Raw genomic sequence first — 16,430 nt, forward strand, 5'->3', positions numbered from 1 at the left:
TTATAATTGACATTTTCGTTACGACGTTTCTATAATTTGCTGTCGTTACCTGTTACAGCCAAACAGAACGTACTATCTCGAAGATCCCGAAGGATTCGCATTGGAGTGGTGTAGAGCGATCGAGAATATGCGAGTCCATTACTACGGCCTGCAGGAGTCCACCGCTTAAACAAAAGACTGATGAACACAGATCGTTTCGGATGGAACAGAGCAAATGAACGTTTCACCGATTACGGTAATAACAATGTCCGCGAGGTGCGATCATCGATGTATTATTAATTTGTTTATGGCCAGAGGGGGCGTTTATCTAGATCGTTTGTTAGCGTGTAACTCGGCATTAGGAGAGGTACATTCTAGAATAGGTTAGCATTTTTCTAACGCGTTCAAAGCACTGTGTACAGATTAGGAAAATTTTCTAGATAAAAATACAAAGTGTTTATATAATAGGTAGACTTCTGTTGAAGTACAGAGGAATGGAGAGCTATAAAAAGGCACAAAAAGTGTTATCGAAATCGTGCAATTGCCGGTTTTTTCACTAGTTACGTTTTGCTATTTATTATCGAACTCGGGGAACCTTGAAAAAGCTGCACGACGTTCCTCGAACGTGAACACACAAGGAATAGCGAAATTTTTAGCCAAGGTTTTAGCTGTGTGTATTCACAATGTTAAAGTGCTGCCTGTGACATAACGTTCGTGATCGAGGTCGCCTGGCTTGCCCACTACTTTCATTACGGGGAAAGGAAAATAAAGTCGTTCATCCGCGCGAATTTTGTTCTTTATAATTCGTGACACGTAATCGGGACATCACAATCAAAATTTTATCGTGCTAAATCGACGCTGCGTAACTCTTTGGGAGAAGAGACGAGAAACAGTAGTACCTGGTTGACGAAGAAAGGAACAAAAGAGTTATACTAACGTTAGACTAACGTAAACGGAAGCCAGGCGTATGTCGATTATTCGCGTTTAAAGCAGTGGCAGTATGTAGCAATTTTGTTCCAAATATAGCCAAAATTAAATAGAAAAATACAGACGAGTTCTTTTAGAAGTTAAAACGACAGCGGAGTGACAATGTGTGATTCGTATGATAGTTTTGTGTTCGCTGTCGATTTTACGAATCTAGGACATCAATTTATATAGTCGAAGTTAACCAAAAAAAGATTAAAAAAAATGCAGTGGGGGACAACATTGCCGCTTTGCAGCTTTAATAAATAGTTTACGTTGCCTGAAAGGGATTTGCGGAATGTTGCGCGTTATTCCGTTGGGTCCCTTGCTCTCTTCATATTACAGTATTCTTCTCGTTGTTCGTTACCCCTTTTCCTCCTCGGTACGTTGTAAATATTAGCGCGATGTCACGAAGAGCAGGCTTCGTAAAGCATATACTAATTCTATACATAGTTCTATATATTTGTAAGTACAAAAATCGTTGTCCAACCACGGCGTTTTTACGTTCGTTTCTTAGTCCGATTTTCTTCGTCTCCGATCTGGCCCTCGCGGACGTGATCGAACAATGTGTATAGCCGGGAAGTAGAAAAACATTGTTTAGGTCTTAATTGGAAATAATGTTTAGTAGTTTAAAAGAAAAAAGATGCAAGAAGAGAAGAAGATTAGCGTTTGTTGTACAAAGAGAAGCGGTGGAGATGGGAAGAGTGTTCTTTTTGTTCTTTTCCCGTGAAAGACTTGGCACTTGAACACTATAAATTAAGTAGTTAGGAAATAGAACCCTTTAAAAAGGATAGCTTTAAGAGAAGTAGTATCCCGTTTAGATTTGCGAGAATCACACACACAAACACATACACTACTACACTCGTTGCGTTCAAGCTATCGTCGTTGTCGTTCTTACTACTATTCTAAGTTTCTAATATTTAGTAATTCTACTACGATTATAGTTAACAATATTAATTAATTATTTCATCGTATTACCAACGTATAAGTATTTTTCTCCCCTCGTAACTGTCGACGTATTTAATTGAACGATTTTGTTTTTTCATTTTTTTTTCTCACACGCGATCTTTTCTTAATTTATTATTCGCCGTAATCGTCCTACGTTTATTTATTTTTTATAGTTTACGTTTCCGCGTTAGTAAGGATCACACGCTTCGTTTATGTGTAGGCGTTCACATACAGACTTAGTACTAGTACCGCTACTACCACTGCGACTATTATTATTAGTGCTATTACTATTACTATTACTATACCTATTACTATCCCTATCATAGCGTCGTTGTTGCATACGTAGATACACGCATACGAATGCGTGCTCGTCGCGTGTATATACGCATGCACGTGCTTATAATACGTTCTGTAACTTATATTATTACTCTCTATCCTCTTTAGGCGTAATTTTAGGTATTTTGTAAATAATACTGCCACGTTTATCGCGTCGACTTGCCGAAACGCTATTCCTCGACTTTGTGGCGCTATCGAGTCGTGGCCGGACTGTGTACGATACAGTTGTATATTATCTATACATAAATATTCTATATATACATATATAATTATATATATAAAAAGGTATATATATATACACATAGACGCGTAAAGTTATATAAAATATTTATGAATTGTGAATAGTAGTTAGGAGAATCGTGTATAAACGTTCGTTTGTAGATTTTAGGCCGAATACGCGCTTAGGTTTAATACTTTGTTGACGTTACCTTTGCCACGACTTGATTGCGCCGTTTCATTACACGTTGTACTATAAACGCATGATAATCTCCACGTTCTCCTCGCGATATTTAGAGAGACTTAAACAGGGTATTCGGAGAAGTATTCGATGGAGGGTGGTTCGGTCGTCGTGCCTGCGACGCCGCGTGAGTGTGCTCGAAAAAATGGTGATTCGTTTATGGATCAACATTGTCCTTGTGCCCAGTGGCTTTTCAAAATGACCGCTTTTGGCTTGCCACGTACGGTGCTTGCGGGCTAAAACGGGGCGCATAGGCTCGACGATCGTCCACCCTCGTCGTTTCTTTCTCTTCAATTAGTGAGAATCGATCGCGAGGAGGAGGTATTCGATAGTTGTTGCCGCTGACACCCCGCCCCCTCCCCGTCCTAATCCTTATACTCTTCGTTCCGCAGAATAGCGTTTCGGTAGCGTTAGGTAAAATGAAGCACCAATACACGCAGTCTTTCTGTCAAAACGAAGCGCGTGTCGAGGACATTCTCAAAATTTATAAAGCATGCGAATGTTGCTTTAACAAAGACGACGCGGCGACGCTGTTTCACGGCCGAGTCCGATATTATAGTTCCTCGTTGCCTCGATCAACTGCTTCCTTTCCGAAGAAAGAATGCGTTCACTATCCTATCATCAACCCTGAGAATCGTTTTAATCATGGGTCGTTGATACGGAGTGCGACACCGGCGTTTCCATTGTTGTAAACTTTGTAGGTTCTACGTTTTATGTAGACGTTGCAAACTTTCTGATGGAAATGCGTAAATTTTTCCTAAGCGCTGGCTCCTGTCGAGGGGAAGGATGGTCGCTTATTAAATAGTTTTCCGTCGGTTTTGGAGACTGGTCTTGAGATTCCTAACCCCCAAAGGGCGACGCTTACCTCCTTTTTTATTATAGTTCACTTGCTCTAACTGAACTTAAAGAAAACTTCTAGTGTATTTGTTGAGTGTCATTCGACGCAAAAGATCTAGCTAATTTAATTTATACGCTCGCGAGAGGGAAGAACGAATACTTAAAAAGATCAAGCAAGAATATGTGTATGTAAGAAAAGAAAACATTCGAATGCACTAATGTAAACTACGCAAGCAATAACAGCAAGGCCTTGCGATTATTCAAATGCCTACCGTTTCGGCGTAACAAGGACGGTTCAACTATTAATTGCAGTATTATTAAATGTATGCAGACTAAAGTACACTTACACGCGTACACCTACACAACGGTTTACTTATACACATTAAATACTTCACATTGGATAAGAAGACTCTGTAAATAGTTAGTATGTAATTGATATTATAGGTGATACAACCTATTAATATTAATATCAAATTTATTTATAGTAAATTTTCCGAAATATCGCATATCTATGTGTTATTTAATTACCATAACCTTTCCTATCCTGTTTGAAAATTACCGTTTTATTCCTATATATTAAGTTAAAAAGAATCAATAAATTCTTGGTAAGGTATATACAGAATGTATATTTACAATACAATTATTGTACATTATAAACTAATTACAAGATACTTAAGATCATATGGCACACTAAAAATGTCTTGATGACATTGGAACTTAAGTATTTCATTCCATTAACATTAATCCATATTGCATAAGAGTACATTTATTACTGAATTTTCTTGTAACTTAAGGAATTACCATATAAAAAGCACATCTAGTTATTTGAATAATTGATTATTTTCTTCGAAGTATGTTGCGTGCTACAGTAGCGGTGGTTATTTGCGTAAAAACAGGTATAGGAAGAGATTTTTCTGATTAATTTGACAAATGCGCCAGCAAATGCTTTTTTAAATCCGGCATATTCTTTGAAATGGTTGGGCATTTGTGACACTTTAGCGGAGTATTCAAGTGTTGCGCGCTCTCTTCCGATTTCAATTTCTTCAGTTCACCTTTCTCGCGTAACTGGTTGCAAATGTCTGCAATTTATAAAAAATGAGGTTTGTTCTTTTATTAAACGGACACAGATACATTTACCTGTTGAATGTAGGAAGAAGGGAGTTGTAAACGAATTCCAATGATACTTGGTCTTTAGACAAGGACTATTAAAATCTGTACTTATTACGTGTAAATGTAATCTGTGCATGCTTGGTACAGCATGGTATCCAATACTGCATCAAATAATATGTTTACATGGTATTAGAGCGACTTAATTTTGGTGTGGAATAAAAACAATATCTATACATACAGGAACTCAGACTCTTTATGTTCTTGAGTTAAATCTTCAGCAACGCTATGCATGTGGAACAATAAATCTTCATTTTCTTTTTTTATGTGCCACAGAGATGGAATGTCTGCTTTTGGTATAACTAAATAGTGATATTGAGCTTTTGGATATTTATCTTTGATGACAACAACTTTATCATTTTCCTTTACTTTATACTGAGGATCTTCCATAGAAACAAGCAAACCTGTTGCCCAATCACGTCTCTTTGGAGCTATTGCATCGGTTGATGTAACTTTTAGGGTTCGTTTCATTATTATTTCTTGATTTTCACCTTTTGCAGATCGTAATTTCTATCAAAATATATACTCACACAGTGAAACAAATTTTCGGCACTTTGTCCATGTTATAAATAGCATAATGCAATAATATAGTAATAAAGTACTAAAAATAAGAAAGAACTCCAAATTAATTTAATATTATTTTAATCATATCGTAATTTTATACTTACCGGGGTAATGCAAAGAATAAGATTCACTGTTGGTCAATAGTACTTCAATTTCTATGAATTTTATACTAAAACAGATTAGCGTATAAATATCTCAGAGGTTATGTTTGTGATGTGATATGTGTTATAAGGTACGAAAAGTAGATAATTATAGAGAGAGTGCTTGCATTCTGTTTGGAAAGACGTAGTGTGTACGTAATTAGCACTAAGCATGTTTATCAATTTTCATTTCCTTTGTATTTAATTAATCTTGTTCACTTCCGACCTTTCTGAATACGGAACAACGTCAACTGAAATTGACATTTATCTACGCTCCGTTATTCCGAATCATACAATACGGATGCGCATGCGTTCAAGTTCTTAGCGGCTTTGAAATTTGAATTTCTAAAAGAATTTAAATGTGTGCATTTTTATAAGTAAAAGAATTTCCTAAGTAAATAGAGACGGAAAAAGAATAAACAGTCTATAATAACTTTAAATTTATTTATTTACTCAAATGGAAGGCAATCGATAAATTTGCAACAAATAAAAATAAATAACACTCTCTCTAGCAATAATTACGTGATCGTTACTTAAACGTACATTACAATAAATTCATAGATACTTAACAAAACTTATACCTTTTTCTTTTTCGCATGCTCATACAAAATATGTTTGTGTAATTGTATGTAGGTGTGTGTCCGCGCGTACGCATGTTCATGTTCATATTACATTATCTTTTGTTACTTTCAGTACAACCGCACGTAGCATGTTATAAGTATATTTCACAAAAACTCTATATACAGACGAGTCTCGTCCCGTAGAATTTCATCTAATCGCTTATTTTTTTTTTTTGTTGTTGTTCATATATTCATCCGACAATATTCCCATACGCTCGATTATACAAACAAAGACACTTTCACGCGTTTCACGACAGACTATCAGATTCGCACAGCCTGACAAATCAATCAATCAATCATCGATAGATTTCATGATTCATGATTCGAAGAAAATGAAATAATTACAGGATTACAATGCTAAGCAACGATATTTGCTGCAATACGTTAAAAAAAAGAAACAAAAAAGATGAGGGATCGTACGCTATATGTTGGTCGATGGCGCTGGTCGTCCGCTTGCTTGTGATCACTTAAGTGTGCTTAAATATCGCAATTGTTTTATCCTAAACATATTTGTACAAGCAAGCCCGTTTCATAGATGACAAGTCGGCATATTCATGACTCTAATTTACGTATGATACAATATTTTACAACACGATACAAACTTTTATTGTCATGGCAACGGGTGATACAATTGTAATGACGAAGCGATACGCGGTGGCAAGGGGATTTTTGGCACGATTTTCTACCCCGATCACGCACCATGTTCTCTTCTGTATTTTCGTGGAAACATTCCTCTTTTTCCATATTTTCCCGCGCTATGGAGCTTAAATGCAAAATTAGTAGTGTAGTTACAAAGCGATTTTTAATATTCAATCGAATAAATGGGACCAGGTTCGATTTAAATGCACGGATTCTGAATTGATTCTGACCGTAAACACGAGAGGGCACTGTAAATTGAGTAGGTTATGGCGCGCGAAAAGTGTTGCGCTCGAGTTTTATTCCGAATATACTTGTTTTATTCACCCGCTTGTATTTGTAATTACATTCGATCGTCAATTTCGTTAAGATATTTAAGTATTTACGATCCGGGTCATTTACACTGATTGAGAAACACGTTAAGTGAGAATTAGTGCTTTGCAAAGGAACTACCGTAAAATGAGGGTGCATCGCGACTGATTGCTTCATTGTTTCTACGAGGAGCATGGTGTCTCGGGGCTGATACGATGTTTCTCTATTGCATGTGAAGAACGTTTGGAATGTTGCTTTTTGCTGCTTCTTTGTGCGATATGGGGTGAACGATGATGGTATGTATTTGCTTGCCAAAGTGCCACTTTCTATCGTGAAAATAAGGGACTACGCCTAATCGAATCAACAAAGCACTCTTCGTCTTTAGAATTTGAATTCATACATCGTAAAAAAATTAAGATACTTTTTTACTTTAACAAAAGTATCCTGAATTACAGAAATGTTATTGGACCGTACTGTAAAAGATTGCTTTGTGATTCAATCGCGGCCACTCGAGGACAACTGATAGCTTTAAGTGGGGTTTCAATTAGCACCATCGCTGATCTCATACGCTGATACCGTCTCGACGCACTCACATACATTTTCACGTATTAATCACGCTAGATAACACTGTACGCATTCAACACTTTCGCTCCTTATTACCGATTTAGGCAGTGCGATCCTTTATCGTTACGTAGGCGTACGAAGCCACTTGGTTCTGCAAAGAACGTCTCAGAGAAATGGAAGGCGCGTGGCTTCTTCCCTGGTGCTTTCTATTTTGCGTACGTTCAGTAGAATACAACATGAAACACATACGACACAAACGTAACCTATATAACAACATCTTGACACAATCCAATATAAATAAACATAGCTGCATTTATCGTTTCGAATTGGGTACAATGCGACGTATAAAGTTAGGTTAGAAGCTTCGATCGGCCAATCAAAATTCTGAGACGAATCCTTCTTAACTCTTGCACAAATTTATGAACAAAAGCGTGGCTCGTGGTACGCGTAGTTTCGATCTCTTGCTCATTTGGAAACATGGAATGTCACAAAAACAACAAAAAAGATTCGTAAAGGGAAACGAAGAAACAGGAGAACCGCACGATACCCTTACATCGGTATACCTTTTGTCTGCACCCATTCTGAAAATTTCTATGCGATTATTGATTATAATATGTATGTGTAATCTCTAACATCACATGCTCTGCCTTAGAAAAATTATATATAGCTGTGCGGGAAAGCCGTCGATCTTGCTTCTTCTGGTTTTCCTTTTCTTTACTTCTTCTTTCATTTTTTTTTTTTTTTTTTTTTAATTACTTTTTCCTTTTTGTCTTACCGAACGCACTTGTGTTTTCGAACTCAGCGTACACTATATTTTACATATATGCATATATATATGTATATCTATGCCTATATACATATATACATACATACAATCGTTTTACAACCGTTACAATATACTTATTTTCATAAATAAGTATTTCGATTATGCCGTTACAATTGAATAAGGTTCTGTTTCGGAGGGATGTAGTTCGAAGGAAATGAGGTTGGAAGGGAGAAGCATACGAGAAAAACATATACGCCGCTTTCCCGTTTTCCTGTTTAACACACATGCTATTCGCAGTTATTAAAACTCAAGCAACACACGACTGTAGACTGGATAGTAAAAACTAGCTAAAACGTTCGTAAGGAGATTCTTTGGAGAATTTTGAAGATATCGTCGTTGTCGTCTTATCTCCGGTCGCAGGATGCGTTCGCCATTACGAACTCATCTTCGCTTTCTACATTCGTCCCGTTCGGACGATCATTCGAATCTTAAATAGCCGTAATTACAGAAAAAGATCCACGCGATAATGCGCGACCGATCCGATGAAACGAAAGAACGACGGTACTATGCATTGGTTCTTATACTGACCGAGGAAGACCAAAGTATTCGTGCACTGATGACAATTATCTTCTATTATAAAACCCCTTAGAAACGATTGCTTCGCGGTCTTATTCTCACCCTTGCGTTTTCACGCTACGATCCTCTCGCAATTATGCACCTTTTTTTCACGTGTTTAAATTACTCACCTAGAATTGCGGTTTCGTGAAAATTATATAGTTAGTTACTCCTAGTTCAGTTTTCGTAAGAAAGTTCTTCGCTCGATATCGAGAAGCGTAAGTTGTACGCGTAAGTACAATAGTTTGAATGTCCACGGGAAGTTGCACAGCGCTGAACTCGCTAGAAAACAGTATCAGAGGCAAGCAACTGCAAAACGATTCATAAAAATGCACCAAAAGTAGTCACAGATTAATCACAACAAGTGTAGCACTTGGCTTCGTCAGGTTGTTAAGTTGTTTCTGTGCCTCGCTGGATCTTTTCGTTTTCCCGTTGATACGTGGATTAAGTACACAAGGCCGAGCTCCGAGGAAAGATCTCGGGCTAGGTTGCGAAGTCGACTTTGTCCCAAGTTAGTGACAGATCGGAAGACATCTTGAAGTCGGAGTCCTCCATGTTAAAGAGATCAAACGGGTCTTGACTACTAGCTAGCAACGGGTCGTAAATGTCTGTACCACTCGACAAACTTGTCGGTGGGGCTGGCTGATGATTCGACACCGTGGAAGCAGTCGGAGGAGACTGAGGCATCAGGGAATCCAGCCAGTCTGGATCGTCCATGTCCATGGGCATGTCGCCGATGTCCATCAACTCTTGGGGTGCTTCCATTTTTACTCCTAAGTCGCAATCCAATTGACTGAAATCCATCGTGTCTAGAGTTTCGAGGTCCAACTCGAGTTCCTGAAATGAAAAATCAATACGATATATTTTCCATTGACTTTGAAGACGAAGAAAATCCTCGCTTTGTAATCGGATATACCTTGAGGTCTAAATTTGCGTTATCCGAAGACGTTACTTCTTGAGGAGGCTGAGGATCAGGCGATGCTTGCTGGGCGGACTGCGGGCTGAGCAGCATCGCGGCGTCCAGGTCACCCTCCGAGGTTAGCAGGTCTGTGTTGAACGACGAGATCTCTTCCTGCTGCTGTAACTGTTGTAACGCGGTTGGCAGCTGGATAGAGAAGGTTGCCAAAGGCAAAGGAGGCGGTGGCGGTGGCGCCGGCGCCGGTGAACTCACGCAATCACTCTGGGAAACCTCCATGGCAATCGGACTGATCGGACTGATTGGACTAGCAGCGGTGAAAACCAACGAATGAGTCTGACTGTCCGCTGGTGCCGTGAACACCAAATTTTGTTGGAGCTGTCTGTTCGGTGTCGTTGGTGTGGCTGGGTCCTGTGCGGCGCTCGGTGGTAATTCGCCATTCTTGATCAGGATCTCCAACACATCGTCCACGACTTGACTCTTGATGTGACTCTTCTGAACCGGTTCAATTTTAACCTGAGCGGAATAGAATTGTGGAATAGAATCGTTGAAGTTCTATTTGAACACGAATACAGTCTTTTCTCTTCCTTTTCTTTCTATTACAAATCAAATATATTAAAACAAGCAAACGTCTTTACCTTTAAAAGTTTTGCGGCTTCGTCGTACTGAGGAGGCGGTGGTTTTCCATCTTCGGCAGTAACAGTTTGTTGTTGCTGTTGCTGAGCCTGCGCCTGCGCCATCAAAGCACTCAGCAGCGAGCCATTTAATTTCGTAGGCTTGGGTAGGTTGAAAACTATCGCTGCGGGTATTTGCACGGTGGCACTGTTCTTGGTCTGATTCTTTTTATTATTAATCGCAGTCAGAGTCGAAGAGTCCAGAATGGTAGCAGTATTATTTGGCTGCGCCTGCAAGAACGCAGCGAGGCTAGCTTTTGCGTTCAATTGCTGGAACGTAGCGTGTTGCTGTTGCGTCTGCTGCTGAGACTGTTGTTGATTTTGCTGTTGTTGTTGCTGTTGTTGCTGCTGCTGTTGCTGCTGTAGGTGCTGCAACTGCTGCAAATGTAACGCCAGTTGCTGTTGCTGCATTTTGTTCTGGATGTGTTGCTGCAACACTAGCTTCTCAGCGTGAACCGTAGACGGTTGAGTTTGTCGGATCTGCTGAAGTTGCTGTTGAGACTTGTATAATTCACGCTGCAACTCTTCTATCCGTTTCCTTTGCTCTTTGATTATGTCGTCTCCTGAAACACGGGCTACATCGTGAAAACACGGACGTGTGTTGCGTTCCGAAAAATTCATTTTTCGAAAGTTTTATCGTTCATTTAAGTGTACATCGTATTTTCTACTTTATATCTGGAGGAAATATACGTAATAAGGAACGCGCTGAAATACCTGGGGGACTCGACGGATCGTCGTGTTCGCTACCATGCGGCGAATCCGTGCGAGGACTGTTAGGTTCGTCCTTGACGGCTGAGCCAGGACTTTTGGCATGGGAGCTCGACTCGTCGGATGTGACTGGCCCCGGGGTGTCCATCAATATGTGGCCCATGTGCGTCACGTGCGGTCCATTTGAGCTAGACGTCGAGTTGCCGCTAGACGATTCCGTGAACGGCTTTAATCTCTCGATAAGCTGTGGCTTCGAGCCAGATACCGGCAAGTTTCGACGTTTCAACTCTACTTTGAGATCACTTACTGAAAGGGTTACATTTATTTCGGTCAATCAATCACTGGTACTGTCTGTGCTTTGTTATTTTTTTTCATGAGTACAGTTTATTCTCAGCGATATAATTAACCAGATTCTTTCGTTATTCGTCCCGAATCGAGCTTAGGACACTTACCTTTCATGTCCTCCAGCTTGCCCAAAGGCCTTAAGGGCGGTTGTTCCGAGGGATTGTTTGAGGAATTCGAGGGTGCAGGACTCGGCGCATTCACGCTGCTTCCGCTGATGCTTCCAGCGTCGCTGGCACCGCTGCTGTTCAAAGACAGTGGCGGCTTTTGCGCTGCCGGTAGAATAATCTGAGGGTACTAGACAACAAAACAACCGAATTATGTAACGTCCGAGCGGACCGCGAGCTTCAGATCCGGGTACACGATAATTACATAAAACGAACGTTCGAATTGAGTAACCCCGCCGTCTCGTAACTTGAGCCCAATTTTCGATTATAAATTTAGACGTAATAACGTAATTGCCATGCAAATTGTCGGGGTGAAAGTATGGCGTTAACGAGACATATCCGGCTGGATTCGCCCGTTCGCTCGCCTGTTGCTAACAGACGAAGAAAGTGGACGCTTTATAATATTTCTATTTGGTCGGCGATCGCTTTCGTCGAGGCAAGCGTACCTTATGCTGCCATTCGAGCTGCCACTGGAGAAATAGCTGTTGCTGCTGAAGGAGTAGCTCGTAGCTGGTCTCGCCAGGCGGTGCCGACCCGAGGCCGGAAGTTGTAGACGACACTGAGGTCTTTTGAGCGTTTGGCGGACCCTGGGAACAATCACCGTTCAATGTCAGTCGATATTAATGACCACCGACGAATTAAAAGGGGCTCGGTATCCTCCACTCCTAGATCATCTCTAATTGCTTAATCGCAAAATCATCGTTCCACTCTACAAACATCCGTATATTCTTCTTCACGGCACAAAACAGATAACAAAAGTTGCCAGCTGCGATTCTTTTTCCACGTCTTAATCGTCTTTGTCTTTAAAAGTCTTCGTCGAAAATTCCTACATAGTATTCGTCGCGGAAACGCATGAACGAAAAGGCTAACGCAAAAATCAAGTTAGCGGTCCAAGGAGGATCAGCAACGTGGGAGAAGCCAAGGCGCGAGTGATAAATGATACATCAAGATGTTTTCTGCGCCCTCATTTGCACGCCCATTCCTGGTTCGCTTTCACACCGACCACGCCATATCCCGAATGTTTCAGGAGCGTGGCCTGGGCCTTTGGCACCTATCGCGAACTCGGCTGGACCCTGGATCCCTCTTCCTCTCTCTCCCAGCTCCAAACTGCCTGGACCCCCTTGGAACCGCTTCTTCACCGCTCCCTGGCTTCCTCGCTCTTAGGTGCAATTAGCGCTCGAATTACTCAGAGCTAACGAGGTGGGCCTCGGGCCCCAGGCCCTTCAAGAGATCGCGAGAGTTAATCACCCGATACGATCTCCTTCTGCGTTTCGTTCTTTTCTCTTTGCCCAAATAGAGAGAGAAAGGGAGAGAGAGAGAGAGAGAGAGAGAGAGAGAGAGAGAGAGAGAGAGAGAGAGAGAAAGAGATTGCTCCCTCGCGGGCTACGGGAGCCGAGATTTACCGGCCGTCCGTATCCCTTTTTACTTTGCTTTTACCCCTTCTCTACTGCTTGCTCTTACTTTTTTTTTCTTCGGCCATTCGCCATTCTCGTCTGCTTTCTTTTCTCCAGTTTGTCGTTTTTTTCTTTCTTCGCTTCTTGTTTCTTTTGTTTCCTCTTTGTCTCTGCCTCCTTGTCTCCTATCTCTGTTTCGTCTCCTCCTCGAATCTTTTTTCTATTTCGCGCAGTTTTTTTAACTTCGAATCATTTCGTCTTCTTCTTTCTTCTTTCTTTTATCTTTCCAAATATCGGTGGCCGATACAGGACGATTTCGCTTTACATTTACGGGGTCACGGAGAATCGAAAATATTCCCGAATTTTAGCGGCAACGTAACACCACGCTTTGTACGAGGCGAGTCATAAAACGTTACGCGAGTTTTTACTTTCGTACGGCCAGGTTTAACGTTTAAGTAATATATTTGCACCTTGCTGGCATGAGAGCCGTGCGTTCACGCCCACCACCGAGAAATATAAACAGAATCAAGAGTGAAAGTAGTAAACGCTACATCGATTCCTGTTCTTTTCTTTTATGTACGTTCTACCGTTACATCGCTCGCGTATCATCGATTTATAATACATGTATAATACTCAATGGGAAGATCGATAATTGCCAAGAACTATCTCAGTCGTGTACATATATCTAGCGAAACACAATGAAAAGCGTGAGTGGATCGGTACCGCTAGTAAAAGACAACATAGGGGCATTCAAAGAGACAATAGAAGTAATCAAAGCGACTCACTTTGTACTCATGGAACTTGATGGTACGAGTCTTCGGTTGGCTTTTGGTCTTCGACTTCTTCCTGTTCTTATCCTTGCCGGGTGCGTCGCTCCTCTGACACGTGGAAGCGGCTATGGGGCTTGGTTGCGGCCTGGGGGTGATGGCGGCCGGCGGTGGTGCCGGTGGCGACGCTATCGAGATATTGGAAAGGGGACTCAGGCTGGACGTGGTCGAGCCCAAGGACATCGGACTCGGCGCCGGCGCCAGTGGAAGGAGGGTCGTCGATGGACCGTTTGTCTGACTCGCCTGTTAACAGAGATCGTTGCTTTTTTCACTGTGGAATCCTCGATTAATCAGCTTACATCGGTACGCTGCCAATTTATGAGCAGCTCTTAACGTCCGACGTAAATCTATTTTTGCGGCGTATTTCGATGCTTTTTCCACCGCTATCGACGTTCCCCGCTTATTGTCTCGAAATGTCTTTCTTTCGGGACGCCGTTATCGTCCATCTACATCGACCGATAAATCAACCTTCCGTCGGAGATCGGGATTTACGCGATTCTCGAGCCGCTCACCTGCGTAGAAGCATGCTGTTGATTGTGCTGCGCCTGCTGCTGGGATTGCTGCTGCTGCTGTTGCTGCTGCGAACCCACCACCGTATTGCACAGTTCTGCGAACGTTTGTATCGTCGACTCGTTCGACGCTTGTTGGAACACCGGCGACGTGGACGAGACCACCACGGCACCACCAGTCGTTGGAATACTAAGGGAAACGGTTACTATACCAGCCGAGGCAGCCGCTGTTTCCAGAACGTCCGACCGAGATTCCAGCTGGGGCGACGGTGCACCTTCCGAACTCTGAGAGTCATCCTCGAAGGTGATGTAATGGTCTGGATGCTGAGGCTTGGTTACTTGGCCTTCGCAGGTGGCCTTGAAGGAAATGTGACCCTCTGGTGGAAAACGATAACAAGGAAAGGATAAGTTTAAGCAAAATATAAGGAAACAAGCTGCGTTTATGTGACACAAAAGATACGTTAACGATGCTCTTTTTACAAACGTCCGAAGGTTATCGATCAAGATCGCGGAAGACAGATCGAGTTGATGCATACGCTCACCTTTAACCGCCCTCTCAATAGGTTCCTCCGTGTGGAGAATGTTCTTCTGGATGAGCTCGAGCGGTCCAGGTCGATGACTGAGTTGGTCGTTCAGCTGGTCGGCTAACCTGGCCTTCTTCAGCATCCGTTGCCTTTCGGCCAGGCTCGGATCCACGTGACCCACATCTTCGAGGATATGCTGTCTAACCAGCTCCTCCCGACCTGGTCTCTGCTGGATCTTCGCCTTCAGCAGGTCACCAGTTTTCGCCCGTTCCAATTGCTTCCGTTGTTCGTGAAACGCCGGTGGTGTCTTCAGAGCTGTGGGAATACCGATCGATAATCGTTAGTTTTCGAGAAATCTATTCAGAGTTTACCACGCGTGTCGAATTTGTTCCACGATAACACCGACTAAATATACCCTAGACGTGCCGGTATGAGGATCTCGATAAAGGTACGCGATCTCGAGAGTTTATCTTCGCAGGTACCGTTTCCGACGCGTTGAAAATAGTGCGCGTTTCGACGCCGAAATCAATGTTCCTCGGATGAAAATACATATTTAGAAATCTCGCGTTCTCTACGTATTTGTTTACCATTCTATCGTTTGAGTATTTTAAACAACGAACTACGTTTTATCGGAAGCAGCGTTTCGATCGAAGCGTAATTTTAGAGCAAGTAACCTTGCCTCACGGAGGAAGTCACTATTTCCAGCTGGTTAAAAAACTCGACTGTCATTCCCTCGCGGTAGAACTAAAATCTCGGCCGCGACATACGCTCGGAAGATTTTATCTTCCGCTGGGGACATTTAAATCACGCTCGGTGGAATGCGACTATACTTTCATCGAGTTTTCTTCGAGCGCGTCGATAGCGGAGAGGAGCGAAAGAAGCGAAGCAGTGCACCGCAACGAAGGGCGCGATCTAATAAAAGAACTGGCCGAATGAAAAAGCACTTTCGAAGCTTTTAGGGTGTCCTCCGACGCATGCTGCACGCATCAATTTCCGGCACGATGGCCCTCAAAGGACTGGCCTCGTGGCGCCATTTTGGTGTCAACGTCAAACGCCTTGTCGCATTCCTGCACGCCATTAAGTTCCCGGATAAATGATCCCCGGACCGTTTTCTCTACACTCTACGTGAGCATTGCTCCACTATTTCCGGACGAGCGACGCGCACACGACTGTCGCATCATTACGTGGAATAAAAGGTACATGCCACCTACGGTGCGCCGATGTGGCAATGAAAATATGGAAACACGTTGCTCCACCGTCTTAACTAACGGGTTCGTTCGTGCTCGATAAATTCCGACTTACCTCACTTTCAATTATGTTTATAATTTCGTTGGCGATAATTTCACGAATCGTTCGTTACGTTTGTCCATCGATGGACGCAAGATTTTATAGCGTTCGTAAATCATCCGTGAAAATCGCGGCTACTCAATGGCGCCGAGATCGTTTGTTCGATCGTTGCTCTAGC

At 42.1% G+C, this 16,430-nt stretch overlaps 3 protein-coding genes across 16 annotated transcripts in view; 1 reads left to right on the forward strand and 2 right to left on the reverse strand.

Moving 5' to 3' along the window:
• LOC126918014 (3-phosphoinositide-dependent protein kinase 1) overlaps positions 1 to 4,028 on the forward strand; it is a 403,560-nt gene extending 399,532 nt beyond the window's left edge. For all 10 annotated transcript variants that reach the window (XM_050725675.1, XM_050725807.1, XM_050725755.1 and 7 more), the window contains one exon: positions 59 to 4,028. In XM_050725675.1, coding sequence (XP_050581632.1) covers positions 59 to 169 — 111 coding nt within the window. In that variant the 3' untranslated portion in view covers positions 170 to 4,028. The remainder of the gene's footprint in view (positions 1 to 58) is intronic.
• Positions 4,029 to 4,130: 102 nt separating this feature from the next.
• LOC126924228 (aprataxin) lies at positions 4,131 to 5,673 on the reverse strand. 2 transcript variants are annotated; one of them, XM_050738528.1, is made up of 5 exons: positions 5,356 to 5,673; positions 5,218 to 5,288; positions 4,869 to 5,139; positions 4,658 to 4,791; positions 4,131 to 4,599 (listed from the first exon to the last, which is right to left on the reverse strand). In XM_050738528.1, the coding sequence occupies exons 2-5, from the start codon at positions 5,261 to 5,263 to the stop codon at positions 4,439 to 4,441; spliced, it is 612 nt and encodes a 203-aa protein (XP_050594485.1). In that variant the 5' UTR covers positions 5,264 to 5,288; positions 5,356 to 5,673; the 3' UTR covers positions 4,131 to 4,438. The 2 variants fall into 2 exon arrangements, with proteins under 2 accessions (XP_050594485.1, XP_050594565.1); XM_050738608.1 differs by lacking the exon at positions 5,218 to 5,288 and having other exon boundaries at positions 4,869 to 5,197.
• Positions 5,674 to 5,821: 148 nt separating this feature from the next.
• The window catches only part of LOC126916769 (myocardin-related transcription factor B-like), a 245,503-nt gene continuing 234,894 nt past the window's right edge, over positions 5,822 to 16,430 (reverse strand). For 3 of the 4 annotated variants that reach the window (XM_050723040.1, XM_050723122.1, XM_050723184.1), the window contains 9 exons: positions 14,984 to 15,280; positions 14,445 to 14,818; positions 13,891 to 14,175; positions 12,158 to 12,298; positions 11,655 to 11,841; positions 11,209 to 11,508; positions 10,459 to 11,069; positions 9,821 to 10,336; positions 5,822 to 9,741 (listed from right to left, as the gene is read on the reverse strand). In XM_050723040.1, coding sequence (XP_050578997.1) covers positions 9,388 to 9,741; positions 9,821 to 10,336; positions 10,459 to 11,069; positions 11,209 to 11,508; positions 11,655 to 11,841; positions 12,158 to 12,298; positions 13,891 to 14,175; positions 14,445 to 14,818; positions 14,984 to 15,280 — 3,065 coding nt within the window. In that variant the 3' untranslated portion in view covers positions 5,822 to 9,387. The remainder of the gene's footprint in view (positions 9,742 to 9,820; positions 10,337 to 10,458; positions 11,070 to 11,208; positions 11,509 to 11,654; positions 11,842 to 12,157; positions 12,299 to 13,890; positions 14,176 to 14,444; positions 14,819 to 14,983; positions 15,281 to 16,430) is intronic. The other variant, XM_050722954.1, reaches the window with a different exon arrangement.

This window comes from Bombus affinis, chromosome 1 (genome assembly GCF_024516045.1).
Source record: "Bombus affinis isolate iyBomAffi1 chromosome 1, iyBomAffi1.2, whole genome shotgun sequence".
Classification (NCBI taxonomy): domain Eukaryota; kingdom Metazoa; phylum Arthropoda; class Insecta; order Hymenoptera; family Apidae; genus Bombus; species Bombus affinis.

Bases quoted from the DNA above. Each gene is read 5' to 3' on its own strand.
- LOC126924228 (XM_050738528.1), bottom strand. From the start codon at position 5,263: ATGCTATTTATAACATGGACAAAGTGCCGAAAATTTGTTTCACTGT. The intron at 5,140-5,217 runs GTGAGTATATAT...GAACCCTAAAAG, and splicing joins CCGAAAATTTGTTTCACTGT to TTACATCAACCGATGCAATA. The intron at 4,600-4,657 runs GTAAATGTATCT...TATAAATTGCAG, and splicing joins CTTCTTCCTACATTCAACAG to ACATTTGCAACCAGTTACGC.